This window comes from Ptychodera flava, chromosome 8 (assembly GCF_041260155.1).
Source record: "Ptychodera flava strain L36383 chromosome 8, AS_Pfla_20210202, whole genome shotgun sequence".
Taxonomy (NCBI): domain Eukaryota; kingdom Metazoa; phylum Hemichordata; class Enteropneusta; family Ptychoderidae; genus Ptychodera; species Ptychodera flava.
The window spans coordinates 1609794-1629379 of record NC_091935.1 but is presented as its reverse complement, the minus strand read 5'-3'; the positions used below and the strand labels follow the sequence as shown (position 1 = coordinate 1629379).

The window sequence follows — 19586 nt, the reverse complement described above, 5'->3', positions numbered from 1 at the left end:
AATAATTTTCTTGTAAAACCACCAGCCAGATTGTTCACAGAGTTGGTATACATGTTCCTAGGATAACCTCATTCACATACTTTTTTAAATTTTCTTTGTTATTTAATTCAGGAATTGTCTTATTTATTCAAATAATGAAAACATTTTCAAATGTAAATTTTACAGCACATTTTCTCATCTTTTGTCAAAACATTTCTCTGAAGGAACTGTTGATGCACTTTCACTGCATATGTGTGTGGTTAAAACGCAAAACATGAAAATTAATCATGGCAAAAAAATCATACATTACATAATTGCAAAAGAAAATATGAAATATTTCTTGGTTGACAGTATTTAGTTTAATATATATACATCATGAAGTTGCCATAAGTTCATGTTGAGAATAAGGATAAAATTCAACAATAGATGTGATAACTAAAAGATGCTTTGACATTCAATGGAATACATGAATGACTTCTTTACTGATGAAAACAAATAGCTATTGATAGATTATTTGGAATTTCATTCTCTGGGTTTTGGTACTTAATCTAAATGACAACGGTATCTTCATTTTGAACTTTTGTTCCGTGAAAAATAAGCTATCATGGAACAAAGACAATACATCAGTTTGTTGGATATTTTATGGGACTTGCTACACATATCAAAACTTGACAACCACATCTGTGTTTTAAAGTGATGTTGTTGAGATAGAGACATGTACCGTCTTTCAAAAGCAGAGAAACAGCGATATTTCTAGAAACATCACACTCAGAGTTGTATCATTCCTGAAGAATTTATGTTTCGTCTCTGTTCACCCCAATTGCCTGACAACAGGTCCACACTCACAATTGATAACAACGGAGTTGGGCCAAACCATGATTGTGAAAGGGTTAACAATTGTTTATCATACACTAATGCATTTACCGTACCAGTATAAAAGAACTCAGCCATCATTAGGCCAGCCATTACCACTCACTCCAGATGGGTACTCAGATGCATTGATCCCCTCCTGTTTAAGGTAAAATGCACCTCGGGAACAAATAGTCGGACTCTCAAATTTCTACAATTATTTTCTGTTCTACCACTTGTGGGGGTTCATTTTAAAGTTGTTGGAGAAAGAAAATCTTTCACCGTCTTAGTTTTTCGAAAATGTAAAATTTAATTTTCCCCCATAGAGTTAACATTGCAGTGGTGGACATTTTGAATTTCAAATATCGCAAAAGGTTGGGTAATTTGTTTTGCCAGTTCCAAACTTTGCACGGTGACCCCCCATTTTTATTGTTGATTTTGTAAGAGAATGGTTGAAAGTTCCACTCAGTAAAGTTTAAGCAAAAGTTTAAGTCTTTCACTTTCGAGGCGCATACTACCTTAAAGGGGCAAATCTTCATACAGTTATCCTGGTGTGAGTCATTGAGAACTTCCAAAATTTCTCAATTTTGCAGCTTTTTCACTGTTAAGCAAGCTGATTAACCCTTTGCACCCTGACCCCCTGGTACTCTATGACGTCATCGGACATTTCTCTCCGAGCCGGGTTCAAAGGGTTAACATACAAAATGTTCTTGACTTCCAAGTCTGCAATATAATTCTACTGTCATTACTTCAAAGGCTGTTTGTCATATCATTCATTTATGCCATATGGACCAATTCTATTGGCTGTTTGTCATATCATTCATTTATGCCATATGGACCAATTCTATTGGCTGTTTGTCATATCATTCATTTATGCCATATGGACCAATTCTATTGGCTGTTTGTCATATCATTCATTTATGCCATATGGACCGATTCTATTGGCTGTTTGTCATATCATTCATTTATGCCATATGGACCAATTCTATTGGCTGTTTGTCATATCATTCATTTATGCCATATGGACCAATTCTATCACGCAACAAATACCCATCCTAGTTTCAACAAACATTGAGGTAACTATCCAATCCAGTGTAAGTGTACCCATATGGACCAATTCTGTAACCTATTTGACACTACATGGTAACCACTTCACAGTTTTTGACTTTTATTGGCTGGTACCAGATAGCTGTGAAGTAAATTCATTTCCTCATCACTTAGTTCTTCATTCATTTTCCTGTCACTGCTTGTGCCATCCACAAGTTTCATTCCGGAGTGTCCACAAAGATTTCCCATGGAATCTTTCATGTCAGAAGATGGGTGCAAAATCAAATCCGCAATGTCAACATCTCCGGACAACATTGCTTTTGAGGTATTGCGTCGCATTTTACTGTTTCTTCCCCTGAGTCGTAGCCTGTCAAGTTTCTTGTCATGGCATTTACTAACATCTGTAACATCAATTTCATCATCAAATAATGGATGGTTCCGTGATGCAAACTGAATAACTGGAAAGTCATTGACCTTATCTTGCTGACTGATTTCCATGGAGTTGTGATCAACTTTCATTATCTTATCTAGATGAGAAATAAGAGTAGAAAGGACATGATTATCTTCTGACCAACACAAAAATAATTGTCTAATCAAAAACGTAATTGAATAATAGAGTAATTGAATGTGGTAAAACAATACATTATGAGATTTCATAGTCACAAGATTCTGTGTAATTTTAAGTGAGTAATTTTTTCTTGGAGTGGAGTCATTCTTAATTTCCTATCGTGGAGTGTAACCCAGAAGACGAGACTGAATACTGACATTTAATACTCAAGATCACAACTTAAAAAGTGATGTAGAATTGATCAAGACCCTCATCATTTCACCCTGCACATTTATCCATAGAAATTTCCTACAGTTAGTTGGTATATGATTTTACCAACATGAAAAGACAAACCTAGAAGTAGTTTGTCCAATGAGCCAGTTGATGCACCATTTACTCAAGAAATATTTACACTTTACATGTAGTAATGGTATGGAGCTGACTTGGGGAAATTTTGATGAAATCCCTACATGGACTCAAAGATTCACTAATATTAAAAGACAGAATACATGCCTAAAATAACTTACATTTTTTGTATGGATTTTTTGTCTTCACTGTTTTATGTTGAGTGTACATCATAATCCATTCTGCCATCAACGCTTCAGCCCATCCACATGTTTCAACTTTGACCTCATCAGCTATTCTGTTTTGTATTTTCACCCGTCTTAGAGTGGTGTTTCTTTCAAGCTTAGAAATACCACCTTCACACTGTTGCAAAGAAATGTATGTACATATTTACAACAGACCAACTCACCGGTACCATATTTTGATCAAATTACCAGTACCATATTTTGACTGTCAATTTATTAACATCTCTTTTAGAATATGAACAGTAATACTAATTCAATTTCTTATGTGAGATCAAATAGAAAATGTTCATTTAATTTTGATCTGGCAAAATGCTCTTCATGAACTATGCTTAACACACTCAAACAGTTAGACAGAAACCACAGACAGCACACATTATAAACACTATGACAAATGATTCAAAATGCCCAAGTGTTCACTTACAGTCAGTTTTGACGCAGACAGATCAAGAAAATCCAACATCTTGAAAATGAACAGGTAAATCACACATCTGTCTGTCAATTTTGGATTTCCTACAAAAGATCAACAGTACAGTACAATGTTCAGGTTTGTCTCAATACCTATACTACGAGATATTATGATAATATGCAAAGATTATTGGCCAGCAACAAGTAATAGACATATGATGAATGCAGGAGAATCAAAACAATAAATTATTCAAATACAATTCAACAGATATTTTAATGCAAAGAATGGTATTTTTTGTACAAGTAAAATATATTTCTTAGGGTTCTCCACTGGGATTTTGAGGACCTCTCTGCTTTTCCAAGGAGTGAACACTACATTGTTCTCTGTGTTTCAGTCAAAACCACTCCAGTGAATTTCAGGGATACACTAAACAGAGACTTTCTCAGTAAATAAAAAGAAGGTAGGTCATGGATTTACAATGAACACTTGAGGTCCAGGTTCTACAATTTTATAACAACTCACCTGAGAGATCTAGGTATTTGAGTTTACTTGGCCCAGTGCCAAACACTCTCAACTTTGTTGTTAACTTTTGGATGCCAATATCAGAAAGATGATTCTCCCTGAGTTTCAGACATTCTAAGCTGTGTAATGAAAAGTGAAATATTATAACAGAGCTAGATTGCTAACTGATCTTCAAAAATGAAAGAAAGCATGATCACTAAGTATCTGGTAAAAGTTTAAAACAAATGTGATAGAATAGCTGACTTTATTCATTGAAAGCTTAAATGTTAACAGCTGAGTACTCATTTGGATGATGCCATCTGCACCTAAACTATACAGACATCATTGAACCAAAGACATTCAATATTGATGAGATAAATCTCACAGATGGTAATGGTCTGGAACATTAAAGAGCCTGATTTACGAAAAAAAAAGGTGTTTTATAATAAGTTAGTCAGAAATGGTCACAACTTTAGAGATAAATTGAACTAAGGCCAAGAAAAATAAAAAGTTTGTTTCTCATCCTTGCGCGCGTCAATTCAGACCCGCCGCGCCATGTCAACCTTTTTTTCTGCTCATGAGGAAATAAAATAAATAAATGCAAAAATATGCGACGATAGTGCATAACACAGTGCTGTATAAAACAGAACGGTAAACAAAATAATTGACACTAACATTCCATTCAGAACTGTACACATATGTCACTGTTATATTATGCTGTCAAAACTGCATTGCTGCACTGAAGGTCAAACATCAGAACTGTTGCTATACAAAAATAATAAAGCAGCATGTGCATTTATCTCTGCGTGCATTCCTGTTGTTTTCAAATTTTTTTCTGCGTTGTTTATTGAAGAATAAAAAAAAATTTGAGAGTAAAAAAACACCCACGTCACCACATCATTTTTTGCTCACGTGTTGACACATGTGAGCATATGTCGCAGCGATGTCTGTCTGTCTGTGTGTCTGTCTGTCTGTCTGTGTGTCTGTCTGTCTGTCTGTCTGTCTGTGTGTCTGTCTGTCTGTGTGCTCAATATCTAAAAAACGGCTCACCAGATCAGAATTAAATCTGATATATAGATTCAGTTTGCAAATGGCAAGAACTGATTAGTTTTTGGTGGGTGTGGCTTGCTTACTTTTTGCTCATTTGCATAATTAATTATTTTAGAAAAAACTGATATATATTGACAACGATTGCACACAATTTAATGAGATTTGCTACAAATGTTGATCACACCAAGATATATCAGCTGTGAAAGATATTAAGGGGTGACATAAAAGATAATGAATAATTTGCATATTTAATGATCTTTCATAATTAGGATATATATCACATTTGACTTGATCAAAATTGACAAAACTTGGTATGTATATTGAAGATACTATGATTTAACATTACAGAAAGTCATTAAGCATTCCTACTTCATCAAACTCTTTATTTGCATATTTAACGAACTTTTGGAATTAGGGATATTTATTTGAATTGACTTGACCAAAATTGATGAAAGTTGCTATGTACATTAAAGATACTATGATATAACATTGTTGAAATTCATTAAGCATTTTTACTTCAGCCAAATACTTATTTGCATATTTAATAAACTTTTCTAATTAGATATATAAATCTGAATGGACTTTACCAAAGTTGATGAAACTTGCTATGTACATTGAAGATACTATGATATAACATTATTGAAAATCATTAAGCAGTTTTACTTCAGCCAATTCCTTATTTACATTTTTAATGAACTTCACTAATTAGGGATATATATCTGAATTGATTCGACCGAAGTGGATGAATCTTGCAACATATATTGAAGATACTATAAAACAACATTATTAAAAGTCATCGTTTACATCAGCCAATTCCTAATTTGCATATATAATGAACTTTCCTAATTAGGGATATTTATCTGTATTGACTAGACCAAATTTAACAAAACTTGCTCTGTACGTTAAAGATACTATGATACAGCATTAAAAGTCATTAAGCATTTTTACTTTAGCCGATTCCGTATTTGCAAATTTAGTGAATTTTCCTAATTAAGGATATTTATCTGTCTTGACTAGACCAAGGTTGATGAATTGCTTTGTACATTAAAGATACTATGATACAACATTATTGAAAGTCATTTAACATTTTTACTTCAGCCAATTCATAATTTGCATATTTAATGAGAACATTTCAGTCAATTCCTAATTTGCATATTTTAATGAACTTTCCTGATTGGGGATATATACTTGGATTTAAAATTAATCTGTGGTGAATATTATTCATTATGTTGATCATAACACTTTCAATGAAGTTGCAAACATGTGGCAAAGGTTCAAATTAACACATAACTTCAACATATAATTAAACACGTGAGCATTTTCAGTTCATATCTGGTTGAAATATGTCGAAGATGAGAAACAAACTTTTTATTTTTCTTGGCCTAATTTATACATTCTACAGATGCAGTAATATCAATATCATAACAATGTCACTCCTAACCAGATATGTGTTTAACTCTTTCACTATGGTTTGACAGAATCCCATCGTTTTAAATGATGAAGATCTCCATACAGGGAACTGAGATTGAAAGTGTTATTGGCTTTATTTTTCCAATTATACCATATTCTTAAGACATATCACATACATGTACCCTTACATTGCTAATACTTACCATGGCATACCACCAATATGGAGTAGATATTGATGATCATCTCCAAGATCACAGTCACTGACATCTAACTTGACAAGATGATGAAATTCAAGTAGTACGTGCAGACACTGATTGACAGCAAGGTATGATCCATGTAGATTTAACTCACAGAGTACTTCTTCCTTGTACGCATTGCAGAACAACTGAGCGGCTTTGATTTGTCGGTCGTCATCAAAAAACATTCCATGCTTTCTTGTCAGGTCAAACAACTGCTTGCCAATGAGAGAAGGAAAGTCCCTGAGAGACTCAACCAGATGGATATGAGAAGCTACAAAGTCCATGGCTAAAACAGCAGTGATTTAGGAGTGCTTGTTTGTCCATGACATCCTCCATGACTGTATTGCATTGGCTGGTGACTGTCTGTTTGAACAGTTCTGACTTTCATTTTCTTTGCTGGTTTTTCAGTACCTGACTGACTGTATTTCTGATAAAAAATGTCAAGATTCTCACGTCCTGTGCCGTGGCTGACTTCCATCACAAATTTACTGCCATACAGTTCAAAGTCATCCACCTATTGGTAAACAAACAATATCCAATATTGGTACATACAATAGTAGTCGTACTATAGTTGTTATACAGTATTTTTGCATGGCAGTAAACCAATAAATATTGAAATTAAGTCACTTTGTGTTTTCTTTAATCAGTAGATCAGTGCGATATTGGAAATTGGGGCAGAAATTTTCCCAAACATTTGCAAAAAACAAACTGATAAGCAAGGTATGAACAAAGTGTTAAGTTTTAAACTATACTGCACATGAACACAGGAAAAGTTAGCACACCAAAACATATAAACTATGATAAAGCAACCAAGTAAACATTGTACTCTTGGAAAAAAGTATATAAAACCAACAGAAAATCACAAAGTATTAGGCCTAATAAATGTTTACGGTTTCCTTACCCTATTTAAAAAAAAGAACCATAGACTTGTTTTTCCCTTTTTCAAAAATCACACAAGATTTGCTTCATTTAGCTTTTTTCCTGTGTCACAGGCAATTAAAAAATAAAACAAGTTCCTGATCATTTTCCCTTATTTCATGAGGGCATGTAAAACGGAAACACTATTTTTTATGAAGTTACTCATTCATCTCTGAAAAAAGTTTGCTCAGTCCAACTAAAAGGTGATTTCTTGTTCGTATACTATACCGCTAGTATGTGGCGACTGTCTAGGTACATTGTATAGGTAGAACAACAGTTGGTTGTATCACCATTTTTACATCCATGGTATCACTGACTCTCAACTTTGTGAGATTTAGGTGAGATTAAAGATGAGTGATCTACCACTGTATGTGCAATCTTCATATTTGTCGCGCCGCCGGCATAACACAGGAATATGGCAGACCGGGATTCCTGACCCGGTGTGTGCACATTCAATGCGATACTATGGAGGCAGAAGAACTCCATGAGTCCTAACCAGTACTTTCATGGGACAGACAAAGTTGGGGTGACGATGGTGGCGCTATATACCATCCTACGTTTCAATCCTGCGCAGCACATTTCAAGAATTCAAATATCAAGGCAGAGTTTACTGTTTACCGGAGGAATCGCAGGTTGAAAGTGCAAACTGTCAAAAGAACCTTTCAGATTTTCGTCAAATTTGTCGATATCTACCCAATACGATACATCTACTCTCTTCAGCCAGGGTCCGGCTTCGCGGCCGGCGTATGTAGCAAGTGTCGCGCCAGAAATAAGAACTCTGCACTCTTATACAATTATCAGTACATTGTCATTCCCCAATTCCTCTAAGAATATTTGCTATGGTCGTGTCAGCGCAATATACGCGTTATAATAATTCTAACATGTATTTAAAATAATCATAATTTAGTTATTACGTGTCTACAAGACATTATGATTAATATATTCGGACCTTTTGCATAGGATGTCGACGAATGCCCATCTCAATTTACGACATCAATGTAGCAACGGTGTCCAATATGTCGTCCTCTGCGGGAAACAAGAATTTTCGCATGAGCGAAGGTGATTGGGTATGTTCGGACCAAAAGTAAGTTGAACCATCCCGTAATTTGCCGTTGAAATGGAATTGACAATTTTACGATTGTTTTTGTTCGTCGGTCAACTCTGCAACCATGAGAATCATTGGTTTAGGGGCAACTTCTCATGTCCACACAGTGCCGCCTGAACAGCTGTGAGACAAATTTATATGTGTAGCAGTAAGGAAGGCCACTCTCAGTACAGGACATACCGTGAACATAGTGCCTTCTGCTCTATACGATCGGCATCTTTGGCATTTATTATACATATCGATGTCAGATGTACCGGTCGACACGATGCTGTATTTGTCCCTATCTCGGCACTGCGAACTGACGACAGTGCACATCAGACTGTCAATACTAGACATCCGTTCTGCCCATGGCAATTTACATAGCGCAAATTTTTTTATGGATATTACCCATACCCTTCACCTGCTGTTCTTAGTTCATCAACTAAAGTCTCCCTATATACATTGTATTGTTGTTGCAACATTATGAAGAAGACGTAATAACAATGAATTTATAAGTAGCTAACCTCCACCTCTGACAGGTGACTGTTTAAGTTCAGTTGACCTTTCACCCAACCACCCCAATGTTTGTATAGAGTTATTCATTATTGTAGATTCTGTCGTGGCACTAACTTTATGATTCTTTTATATTTGTAGATGCGGTAATGTGAACTTTGCACGGAGAACAAGTTGCAATCGTTGTGGCAAAGGTATGTCTCTTTTCTGTTTGTGGTTGTTTGTTGAATTTGATTTCTCATGTGTGGTGCAAGAGAAATAAAATGAAGAGCTTTGTATTCACCTTCTAAAGGTAGAATGTGCCTCCAAAGTGAAAGACTTAAACTTTTGGTCAAATTTTCCTCAAGGAATTTTTGAACAATTCTCCTTCAAAATCAAGAATGAAAATCGTGGGTCGACCATGCAAATTTGGTACTAGAGAAACAAATTACCCAAGATTTACCAATATTTAAAATGCAAAATGGCTGCCGTCATCCCTATGTTAACTCTATGGAGAAAAGTAAAATTTTTGAATTTTAAAAATTAAGCCTGTGAAAAGTTGTCTTACACCAAGAGCTTTAAAATGAACCCCCACAAGTGGTAGATTAGAAAGAATTTTAAAAGTTTGAGAGTCCCAATATCTGTCCCCCAGGCTTGTTCAACCTTAAATTACATAAAAGATAGAATGTCTATAATTTTGCAGTTGTTTTAATTGTTATAGCATTGATCTTGTGCAGATAAAACCAATGTCAAGGTGAAGGCTGGTGGCATTGAGATTGGTAAAGCAGCTGCCGAGAAAAGCAAAGGACTATTTAGTGCCAATGATTGGCAATGCAAAACGTAAGTCCTTGAAATCTTGTGATGATTTTCTGTGCAATACACATCTTTTCTTTGGCACAGTCTCTAGGTAGTTGGTTGTTCTAAATTCTGTAGGTAGTTGGTTCTAAATTAAACAAGGCAGCAGCTTGAACATCTTTTAAGGGTGGTGCTGATTCACAGAGATATAAAATGGTACAAGCATCCAAGAACATGCAGGAAGAGATCTGTATCATTGTGGATTGTTTTGGAATGCCTGAAAATGCCGGCTATGTTTTGTAAAATATACCCTAGTTATCCATACCTCACATATCATTATTACAGGGACAAAGGTCACTGTCAATTTATTCAGTTATTATTGTTACATGTAAGTTTTAATGATTTATAATATTAACTGAATTGGTGGTTGTCATATAAAGTCTACTCAAGCTGTACCAACAGACATAACATTTACAAATGTGTAAATACTTTGACTGTCATAATGTCTGGTTTATAGAGAGGTTATGTCACAAAGGTATTTTTATGCTCTAGACAGTCACCAGGGCAATGAAAGCAAAGGTCTTACAGTAGGATGCTCAACAAACGTAGGTTAACAGAAAACAGTTGATCACATTTCAAATGAAACAAATATGACGAAAATATAGTCAGCAAGCGATTACAACACTGACCTTTGGTATGACATGGCTATTTTTATGGGTGCCATTTAAAAGCAAAAGCAAATATTACTAGGTCATCCCATCAGCAATTTGCTAGGTCATCCCGTCATCAAATTGTAGTTCTACTTCATGGTATCTGAGGAGCATTATAATCATTGTCAAATGGGAATACAAGTGTGTGAGATGAGTTGGATCTCATTTAGATCAATAATTTTGTTTCTGCAGATGTGGTAATGTCAACTGGGCACGGCGCTCGACTTGCAACATGTGTCACACACCCAAGATTGGCAAGGTAGAAGAGCGTACTGGTTATGGTGGTGGCTACAATGAACGTGGAACTGTTGAGTACAAGGAGAGAGATGATTCAGATGGAGAATATGATGAGGTAATATCTATTTCAAATAATGAACATTATAGAGTCTGTGTTCCGTCATTCTCTTCCCATCTGCTCACTCTCTATCATGTTGCATGTGAGAACATAGACTCTCACAGCCCCTCAATAGCTATGCCTCAGACCATACATGCACCTCAGAAGTTGAGCCGAGCAGAGCTGTTAACACTTGGTTTTTCGATTTTATTTTCGATATTTTTTATTGTTTATAAAAACTCCACCCATACTTTTCCATTGTGCTTGCCATTGGACCATGCTATAGAGACATGAGATAACAAGGGATATCAGTGTTGATACCATGCAGCTAAAATATCTTGGGCTTGTATTACACAATGTACTGAAATAGATAGCGACTACGTGCAATTATGGTCTTTATGGTGGAAAGTCCATGGTTCAAATGTCTTATACGTGAAAACTTACTGTGTTGAAAAGACCATTACATTGTGAGACCAGCAGTAAGAAGCCCTGTCATCATGTGCTAACAGCATGGATACGCTAGTAATACTCTCAACGGGCGACAGAACATTACTCTGCTACCAATTACTTCTTTGATGCACAGCGTGTTCAATAGTATCACAGTCCAGACTGTAATTATGTAAACTGGCAAGTATAGAGGTCCTATGTTTAAATAGAATACTGAACTGTTTGTCCTTACCTTGACAGCTGCATCATGCTTATGTTCGATAGATAACGAGCCTGTCAATCACTATAGGGGTGGAAAGAAAGCCCTATGTTGGGCCCAAAGAGCACCCACAATATAGCCAATCAGAAAACTTGGAAGGAAATTCGAAAAAACAGGTGTTAACAGCCCCACATTCTGCTACATGTCAACCCAGCAAGCTTGGTGAGCCCATTGACGGCGCATCACCATAGAATTAAGGACAGAGTTGTGTAGCTTATGAAGGGCTTTCAGAGAGTCCAGTTAGAACACAACAACAACAAACATTTTTATGATTACATTTAACCCTAATCCTGCATATGCCGAATCAGTGAAAAGCAGTATAGAGCCTAGACCTATAAATATTTTCACCTACTTGGCTTATTATGTTATAGCAGATTATTAAAGTCCGTGAAATCATGTTTACAAAATGTTCAAGTCCTTTCTAAAATAGGATATATGGGACATTTCACATGGCTGGTTATAACCAACTCCACCTGATGAATTTGACAGAAAAAGAGTTAAACTCACATTTTGTTGAAAAAAGTGGAATCCAAACAAGTCTTACTTGACACAACCCAATGTGAACTTTGAAATACTTATTGAAAAGGTGAAGTATTGAAACTTTCAACAATTGTGTGTGATTTATTTCAGTTTGGAAGGAAAAAGAAACGGTTTCGTGGAAAACTCGATCAGTCAGGGGGCAAAAGTGACTTTGTTGAAAATTTGAAGAAAGCAGAGAATGAGGACAAAGAGGAAGATGATGAAGATGATGATGAAGACGGAGACATTTCCAAATATAAATTAGATTCTGATGAAGAAGAGAGTGGTGATGATGCTGATATTTCAAAATACCAATTAGAATCTGACGTAAGTCCAGTGCTAAATTATTATGTGACGTGTATTTTATGAACAGATAAACCGTTATCTGTTTGTGTTCTAATAAAATTTCACTTCATTATTTTATTCACTTAAATGGCAAAGACATTTTTTGAGTAACATAATTAAGGTATTGAGTTTAGTCTGTGAAACTTCACAAATCATTTCACCCAGTAAAAATATCATTGATTTCATCTTTGAAAAGCTTTCTTCAACATTTTATGCACTGACAGTAGGAAAGCTTTTGTGACTCACAGGATTGTGATTTGTATACTTATATAATCCTAGTTTCATTGTAGAATGGTTTTTCTCAACTAATGAGTTGATTGACAGCAGATACATATCTGTGGTGTTGAATTTATTCTGATAAAGCTGCAAAATTACCGACAACAAATAGTACAGAAATATTAGTCCACCTCTAGTATGGATAATTAGTCCCCACGGACACCGTCCGGGGGACTTATAGGTTTGGTCATGTCCGTGCGTGCGTGTGTGCGTCCGTCCGTCCGTCCGTTCACACAGATATCTCAGAGACGCCTAGAGCGATTTCATTCAAACTTGGTACAAGGATTATCATCTATGCCATACATATGCACGTCGATTTGTTTTACGATCCGATTCAAAATGGCCGTCTGGCAGCCATTTTGTTTCCTGTATTTGATGTCTTAGCGTATGTTCACGCAAATTTCTCAGTGATTCTAAGAGCGATTCCATTCAAACTTGGTACATAGATTACTCTATATGTTATACATATGCACATTGATTTTTATTCTGATCTGGTCTAAAATGGCTGCGTGGCGGCCATTTTGTTTTACTATATTTTACGACTGTACGTTCGTTCATGTAAATTTCTCAAAGATGCCGGGCGCGATTGCATTGAAAGTTGGTACCTATATTAATCCTTATCACATATATATGCACGCCGATTTTTGTAATGATTCGATCATAAATGGCTGTGTGACGGCCGTTTTCTTTCCTGTATTTGATATCCATCCACAGGGTCCCCAGGTATGATCCACAGGGGTTCCAGGATGAAATTAATACTAATGCTGTGTCTATGCATAGGGGCTCATGAATGCAGATATCTGAGATATTCCTGTGCCAATTCTTTTTAAACTTGGTACAAGGATACTACACTATGGCATACACATGCAGGTCTATTTATATTGGTGTGGCATGCATAATTAGGTCTTATTTGCATATTTAAGATTAGAGCGCTGTTTCTGGTACAACTGTACCAAATTTGATGAAACTTTGTGCAGATGGTTTTAGTCCCCACAGACACCATCCGGGGGGACTTATAGGTCATGTCCGTGCGTGCGTGCGTGCGTGCGTGCGTCCGTTCACGCAGACATCTCAGAGATGCCTGGAGCGATTTCATTCAAACTTGTCACAAGGATTACTTCATATGTCATACAGATGCATGTCGATTTGTTTTGTGGTACGATCCAATATGGCTGTCGTGTGGCCATTTTATTACGATTTTTTCATGTATAGAGCCATTACTCAGGCATGTTTCAACCGATTTTATTCAAAGTTGGTACAAGGACATATACCGATGACATAGATATGCACACCAATTTGTTTTGTGATGCAATCCAATATGGCTGCTAGGCGGCCATTTTATTACGATTTTTTCATGTACGGAGCCATTACTCAGGCATGTTTCAACAGATTTTATTCAAAGTTGGTACAAGGACATTGACCTATGTCATACATATGCACATTGATTTGTTTGGGATACGATCCAATAAGGCCGCCATGTGGCCATTTTATTACGATTTTTTCATGTCCTGAACTACAGCTCAGACATGTATCAAGCGAATTTATTCAAAAGTATTTTTATCACAGACCTAATGAAGAGGACTCTATCCTCTCTGAGGACCTGTAATCAAAGTACCCATTAACAAGTGGGGACTGTGTCATCAATGATGACTTGTTTCAGATAGTTTACAAAGAGACTTTCATCATAATCCCAGTGTCATTGAATTCCTTTATCAATTGGATTTGATTTCAGGATGATGATGATGATGATGGCGGTGACCTATCTAAGTATGACCTAGCTGCCAGTGATGATGAAGATAACAAAGACCACAGGAGGAGATCACGCTCCAGATCATCATCTTCATATTCCAGATCTCGTTCCCGTTCCCTTTCCAGATCCCGGTCAAGGTCCAGATCTCGGTCCAGATCCAGATCTTACTCTAGGTCATACTCTAGTAGAAGTAGAGGCTCCTCTGGGTCTAGGTCAAGGTAATTCATGTATCGGTGACATGCAGCTCAAAATAAAATGGGACTTTGCAAAAAAATTGACTGATGCATTATCTTCTACAGCTTGGTTTCCCCATCAAACATTATCACACCCATAACCAGTGATGTCAAAAGTTCTTCACTTCACTGAATTCAGCAACAGAATCTGTCCTAATTGAGTTTCAGAAGAATGACAACATCGCGTAAATCTGTTAATATGTTAATGCAATTAATCTGAACTGAAGACTATTACTGTCTGTCTCAGTCTTAATGTCTCTCATAAAAAAATACGTACAGTTCAGATAAAGCTGTCCTTGGCATAATGTTTTGGACTTTGCTTGTATACTTTCCTTTTTCAAGTGGATTAATAATAATGAATTGCTGAAAATTCTTGTATTTTCCACTCGAACAGACATTACATTTTAGGACAGGTTCTGCTGTTTTGGTGGATGGGTGTGCTCAAAGCAATTAGATGGCTCTGTATCCTGAATTTTGTTGATGATTTTTCTGAATTCTTGCCTGCTCTTTCAGATCTCGTTCTAGTTCATATGATTCACGCAGCCGTTCCAGATCCCGCTCTTCCAGCCACAAGAAACGATATCACTCTAGGTCCCGCTCAAGTTCACCCTCAGACAGGAGAAAGCGAAGAAGGAGCCGGTCCAGTTCCCGATCTAGGTCACGTTCAAGATCACGGGAAAGGTTTGGGTATGGGTAAAAAAAATCATGAGGCATTTTTTGCCAGTAGCATGTACCTACATAACTGCTTTTGCAACTGGCGTACTAATTGGTTATCATTTTTATGCTACCTGAAACACAGCCAAGATCATCAAAACTTGATTAATTAGCCAAGTTGTTAATTAGGATGAATTACTGAAAGTAATTTCTTCAATAATCAGTAGACAATTAAGTACAATACCAGATGATAATGGTAGTCTGTGGCCATTTAAAGCTGCTTGCTTCACACGAGACTGAAATTAACCACATTTTCCATGAATTTGTTTACATTTAAAGACACAAAAGAAAACAAAAGGATGAAAACAAATTGTAGTTATGGATGAGAGGGTAAATTGAGATATAAAGTTGCTATTTTCAACACAAATATCACATAATTTTATTGGTTCAGGTAACATTTGGCTGAATTTGAGAAAATTTCCTCCGTTATATTAGCTTCAACAATAGATTGGACTATCCAAAATGTAGACACGTGTTCAGCAGAGCATTTTATAGAAAGTTTTGAAAAATAGAAATCACAACATCTGTCATAATATATTAAAATGAACACCACTCATGAAGACAATCGTGATATTTATAGTTTCAGTTTTGCATGCAAAGAGAGTTGTGCCATTTAAGGTAGTATGCGCCTCAAAAGTGAAAGACTTATTTGCTCAAACTTTCGTTAAGGAGTCTTTCAACAATTCTCTTTCAAAATCGAGCATAAAATTCTGATGTTACCTTACAAATTTTGGTACTAGAGAAACAAATAACCCAAGATTTACTGATATGTAAAATTCAAAATTGCAGCCATCCCTGTGTTAACTCTGTGGAGAAAAATAGAATTTTTAATTTTCAAAAAACTTAGCCAGTGAAAAGTTTTCTTACACCAAGATCTTTAAAATGAACCCCCACAAATGGTATATCAGAAAATAATTGTAAAAGTTTGAGAGTCCAAATATCTGTCTCTGAGGCGCATTCTACCTTCATATCAGTTAATATTAAACCTCCAGAGTGACAATTTGATTTCCCATTTATATTTTGCAGAAGCAGTTCAAAGAAGACATGACATAGGATGGCCAAGGTTAACAGGATTTGTAAACATTAAGTTGTAAAAACAATTCTGAATAATTGTACTCATGTCTGGGTTGCTGATAATAACGGAGTCTTTGTACATTTCTCAATTGTAATGTTTTTCGTTTGTTTGTTTTGATTATCAGCTTGCCAACAGTTCAAGCCATTGTTCAACAATACTGTATTTTATCAAGATGTCTTGCATAACACCTTTCACTCACCTTTCTATACAATAACTCAGAAAACAAATTCTACAAATCAGATGAAGCTTTGTTTCCATATCCTTGTTGAATATTTTCCTGTTGCTTCAAAAGTAACTTAAACTGGGAGTAAGAGAAGTAATTGCTTGGAGGGTTCTGAAGAGTGCGATTTAGAAGAGAAAGTGTATTCTGTTCATGCCACAGAACAGATAACTTTGCTAGGATGTACATTAAGTGAAAAACCTGTCCTCATAGCCACAATAAATACTAATTCATTCCCTCCCCTCAACCCTATTGTGCAAGATATGGGGCAGATTATTATTAAATTATGCAAATTATATTAATGAGCACTGTTTCGGTATTAAAATTTTGTGCTAATTATTCTTTATCAATATGGAATATTCATCTGCCCCAAATTGTACATTATATACCTCAACTCCTCATTACTCTTTTTCTCCTCTCACTGTTTATGTCACCACACTGTCACTGTTAATGACGTCTGATGTCCTGTATTCTGTCTAGTCACATACGGAAGCCTTGCTCATTGCGCTTTCCAGGTTTCAATCATAGTCTCTCTGTGTGGAGAGACTGCTCCAGCACTGTCTTTTTGGGCTTCTGCAACAAAATAATAAAGAGACTTGCAAATTCCAAGCTAGCCTCTTGATGAATAATTTTACAAAAATTTCCATCAATTCAATCCCTATGCATAATAAGCATGTTACATGAACTAAAATTGTCCTGTGTCACTGTAAAAACGATTTTTAATTTACAAAAATTATCATAAAAAGTGAACTGACTAATCAGATATCAAAAGGCCATGTACAAGGGACAAGTTCATTTTTTGTAGCTCCTTTCAAAAGATTGTATCTGTCCCTGATTGGTAAATTTTTGCATTGTTCTGAAATTTGATAACAATTTCACAGGAAGATTTTCACATAGTACGTGTTGCAATCGTCTCATGTGTGCCCCTGTGCCTCAGCTGTTTTGACTGTGACAGAATTTGCATCTGTTGTGTCTTGCTCTGTGCTGGATTACATAAGGTCAGGGGAAATTTTAGTTTTACACAGATGAGTGTGTATAAATATGTACCAATTATACTGGATATGTTTCACATTTTTTTGATTCAAGTTGCCTGAGATATAAATTAACTCGCAAAACCCACAAGTATCCATGGAAATTAAATGTGAACCATTTCAGTAGATGTGATTTGTGTGATTCTTGAAACAAAGACTTTGGAGTTCAAAATTCTTGCAACCTAAGAAGTTGAAATCTGAAACTTCTCCCTCAAGAGTACATAGATGTAGTATATTTAGTGCATACGTCACAATCAGTATCTTCACTTCAGTGTTTTCAAGTTGTTTTTGGTTTGCAAATTAACTTGTGTCATTTGAATATGATAGTTGACCATACAAATAGGTGTCAGTATGTTTTAAACATTTCAAGGTAATTTAACAGCCCAAGTCCTGTTTGCAAAGTCAAGTACAATTTATGGGTTTGAAATTGTGACTCACCCCACTATACGGATTTTATTTATTTTGTGGTAAATGAAATGAAAATTTATGTTCAGCTTGCCAAATGGTCACCAAAAAATCATCTACAATTTCTTCCAAGGGTAGTTTTGAGGATGGGACTTTCTTCAGTTGCCATAAAGAGATAACATCTTGGAAGAAATACTGCCTAGTCACACAGTCTTGGTTGTAATTTAAACTAGTAACTGCTTGATTTAGTTGCCATGGATTTCCTAGCATTGGTTTATCTGTAAACATAGTAGTAGTATTCAGTGCATTGGTTACATTGTTGTAAGCTACAAAGACAGTTTATGTTCTTTTTTTTGTACAATTCATGGTATACCTGAAGCCAAATTCCATCCTTTGTTGTCAGAGTATTGATAATATTGAGTATTGCACTCCTTGAAAATGCACCCCTAGATGTAGCTGTGATATCACAGTAGTGCTGTGGCATCTATCGAATGCGCTCGGGGGTCAAGGGTCATCGCCACAGAACTGTTCTGTGGCGATGACCCGTGACCTGAGCATGTTTGATAGATGCCACAGTACTGATGCGATATCACAGCTACCCAAGATTATGCAAGTACTCAATGTACTCGCTTCTTCCTCTCAGCCAAATTGTGGAACAAGTCCATTTTCTGTGCAAAGATGGAGCACTTTCCATAGGAATGGGGAAGAGATAGGCACGATACTCTGACAACCAGCAGTATAGCAAAGTTGACTGAGGGTAGTCAATTCTTGTAACCTTACATGGCATAGTACGCTAGGGAAAATGCCATGTACATGGTGGATTGCGCAGAGTACTTTGGAGAAAATTCTGTGAGAATGTTTCCGAATACTTTGTAAAAAACAGCAAGTTGAAAAACTGGAATAAAGGTGCATTTGTACAACTGAAAACAATTGGATAGAGAAAAAACCCTCAGCTTGAAATAAGGATGGTTTTCATAGCTGCTTGACTCCATGCAGAAAATGAAATATGCACGGATAGTTAATGTGGTACTGGTAAGTATTACAAACAGGATAATTTCCCAGGTGTAATGCCAATTTAACATCTGAAGGACTGCTTAACAAGCTGATGTTGTGAATATACATGGAGATTAAATTCCAGCAATTGTCAATAAATTCTGATTATTTTTAAGTGAAGAGTCCATTGATAAACAACTTTCATTTTTAGCTGCATTTAGTACTGAAGTCCCATCTAACCAAGGAATTGTCTTCATTTTCAGTAGTGACCCACTAGAGTTTTAAGTTTTGTGTGTAGACCTGTCATTAAATCTGAATAAATTCTTTTTTTTCCACAAAATATCTCCAGAGTTCTATGTTTAAAAATC

At 36.0% G+C, this 19586-nt stretch overlaps 2 protein-coding genes across 10 annotated transcripts; one reads left to right on the top strand and one right to left on the bottom strand.

The window, feature by feature from the left end:
- Positions 1–80: 80 nt before the first annotated feature.
- Positions 81–8625, bottom strand: LOC139138156 (leucine-rich repeat-containing protein 42-like). 6 transcript variants are annotated; one of them, XM_070706392.1, is made up of 6 exons: positions 8486–8625; positions 6583–7132; positions 3941–4059; positions 3434–3522; positions 2950–3130; positions 81–2402 (listed from the first exon to the last, which is right to left on the bottom strand). In XM_070706392.1, the coding sequence occupies exons 2-6, from the start codon at positions 6900–6902 to the stop codon at positions 1981–1983; spliced, it is 1131 nt and encodes a 376-aa protein (XP_070562493.1). In that variant the 5' UTR covers positions 6903–7132; positions 8486–8625; the 3' UTR covers positions 81–1980. The 6 variants fall into 6 exon arrangements, with proteins under 6 accessions (XP_070562493.1, XP_070562492.1, XP_070562488.1 ...); XM_070706391.1 differs by lacking the exon at positions 8486–8625 and adding an exon at positions 8230–8336; XM_070706387.1 differs by lacking the exon at positions 8486–8625 and adding an exon at positions 7520–8323.
- LOC139138157 (zinc finger Ran-binding domain-containing protein 2-like) lies at positions 8469–19560 on the top strand. 4 transcript variants are annotated; one of them, XR_011553542.1, is made up of 9 exons: positions 8469–8620; positions 9275–9327; positions 9850–9952; positions 10810–10969; positions 12288–12503; positions 14530–14765; positions 15294–15461; positions 16521–18728; positions 18793–19560. XR_011553542.1 is itself a non-coding variant. In XM_070706394.1 (8 exons), the coding sequence occupies exons 1-8, from the start codon at positions 8508–8510 to the stop codon at positions 16540–16542; spliced, it is 1071 nt and encodes a 356-aa protein (XP_070562495.1). In that variant the 5' UTR covers positions 8469–8507; the 3' UTR covers positions 16543–19560. The 4 variants fall into 4 exon arrangements, 2 of the variants coding, with proteins under 2 accessions (XP_070562495.1, XP_070562494.1); XR_011553541.1 differs by having other exon boundaries at positions 15294–15467; XM_070706394.1 differs by having other exon boundaries at positions 16521–19560.
- Positions 19561–19586: the final 26 nt, after the last annotated feature.

Excerpts from the sequence above, each read along its gene's own strand:
- LOC139138157 (XM_070706393.1), top strand. The coding sequence starts at position 8,508 with ATGCCCATCTCAATTTACGACATCAATGTAGCAACGGTGTCCAATATG. Across the intron at positions 9,328-9,849 it reads TTGCAATCGTTGTGGCAAAG|ATAAAACCAATGTCAAGGTG; the intron begins GTATGTCTCTTT and ends GATCTTGTGCAG. Across the intron at positions 12,504-14,529 it reads AATACCAATTAGAATCTGAC|GATGATGATGATGATGATGG; the intron begins GTAAGTCCAGTG and ends ATTTGATTTCAG.
- LOC139138156 (XM_070706392.1), bottom strand. The coding sequence starts at position 6,902 with ATGGACTTTGTAGCTTCTCATATCCATCTGGTTGAGTCTCTCAGGGAC. Across the intron at positions 3,131-3,433 it reads TGTCTGCGTCAAAACTGACT|TGTGAAGGTGGTATTTCTAA; the intron begins GTAAGTGAACAC and ends TCTTTGCAACAG. Across the intron at positions 2,403-2,949 it reads AAAAAATCCATACAAAAAAT|ATAAGATAATGAAAGTTGAT; the intron begins GTAAGTTATTTT and ends TTTCTCATCTAG.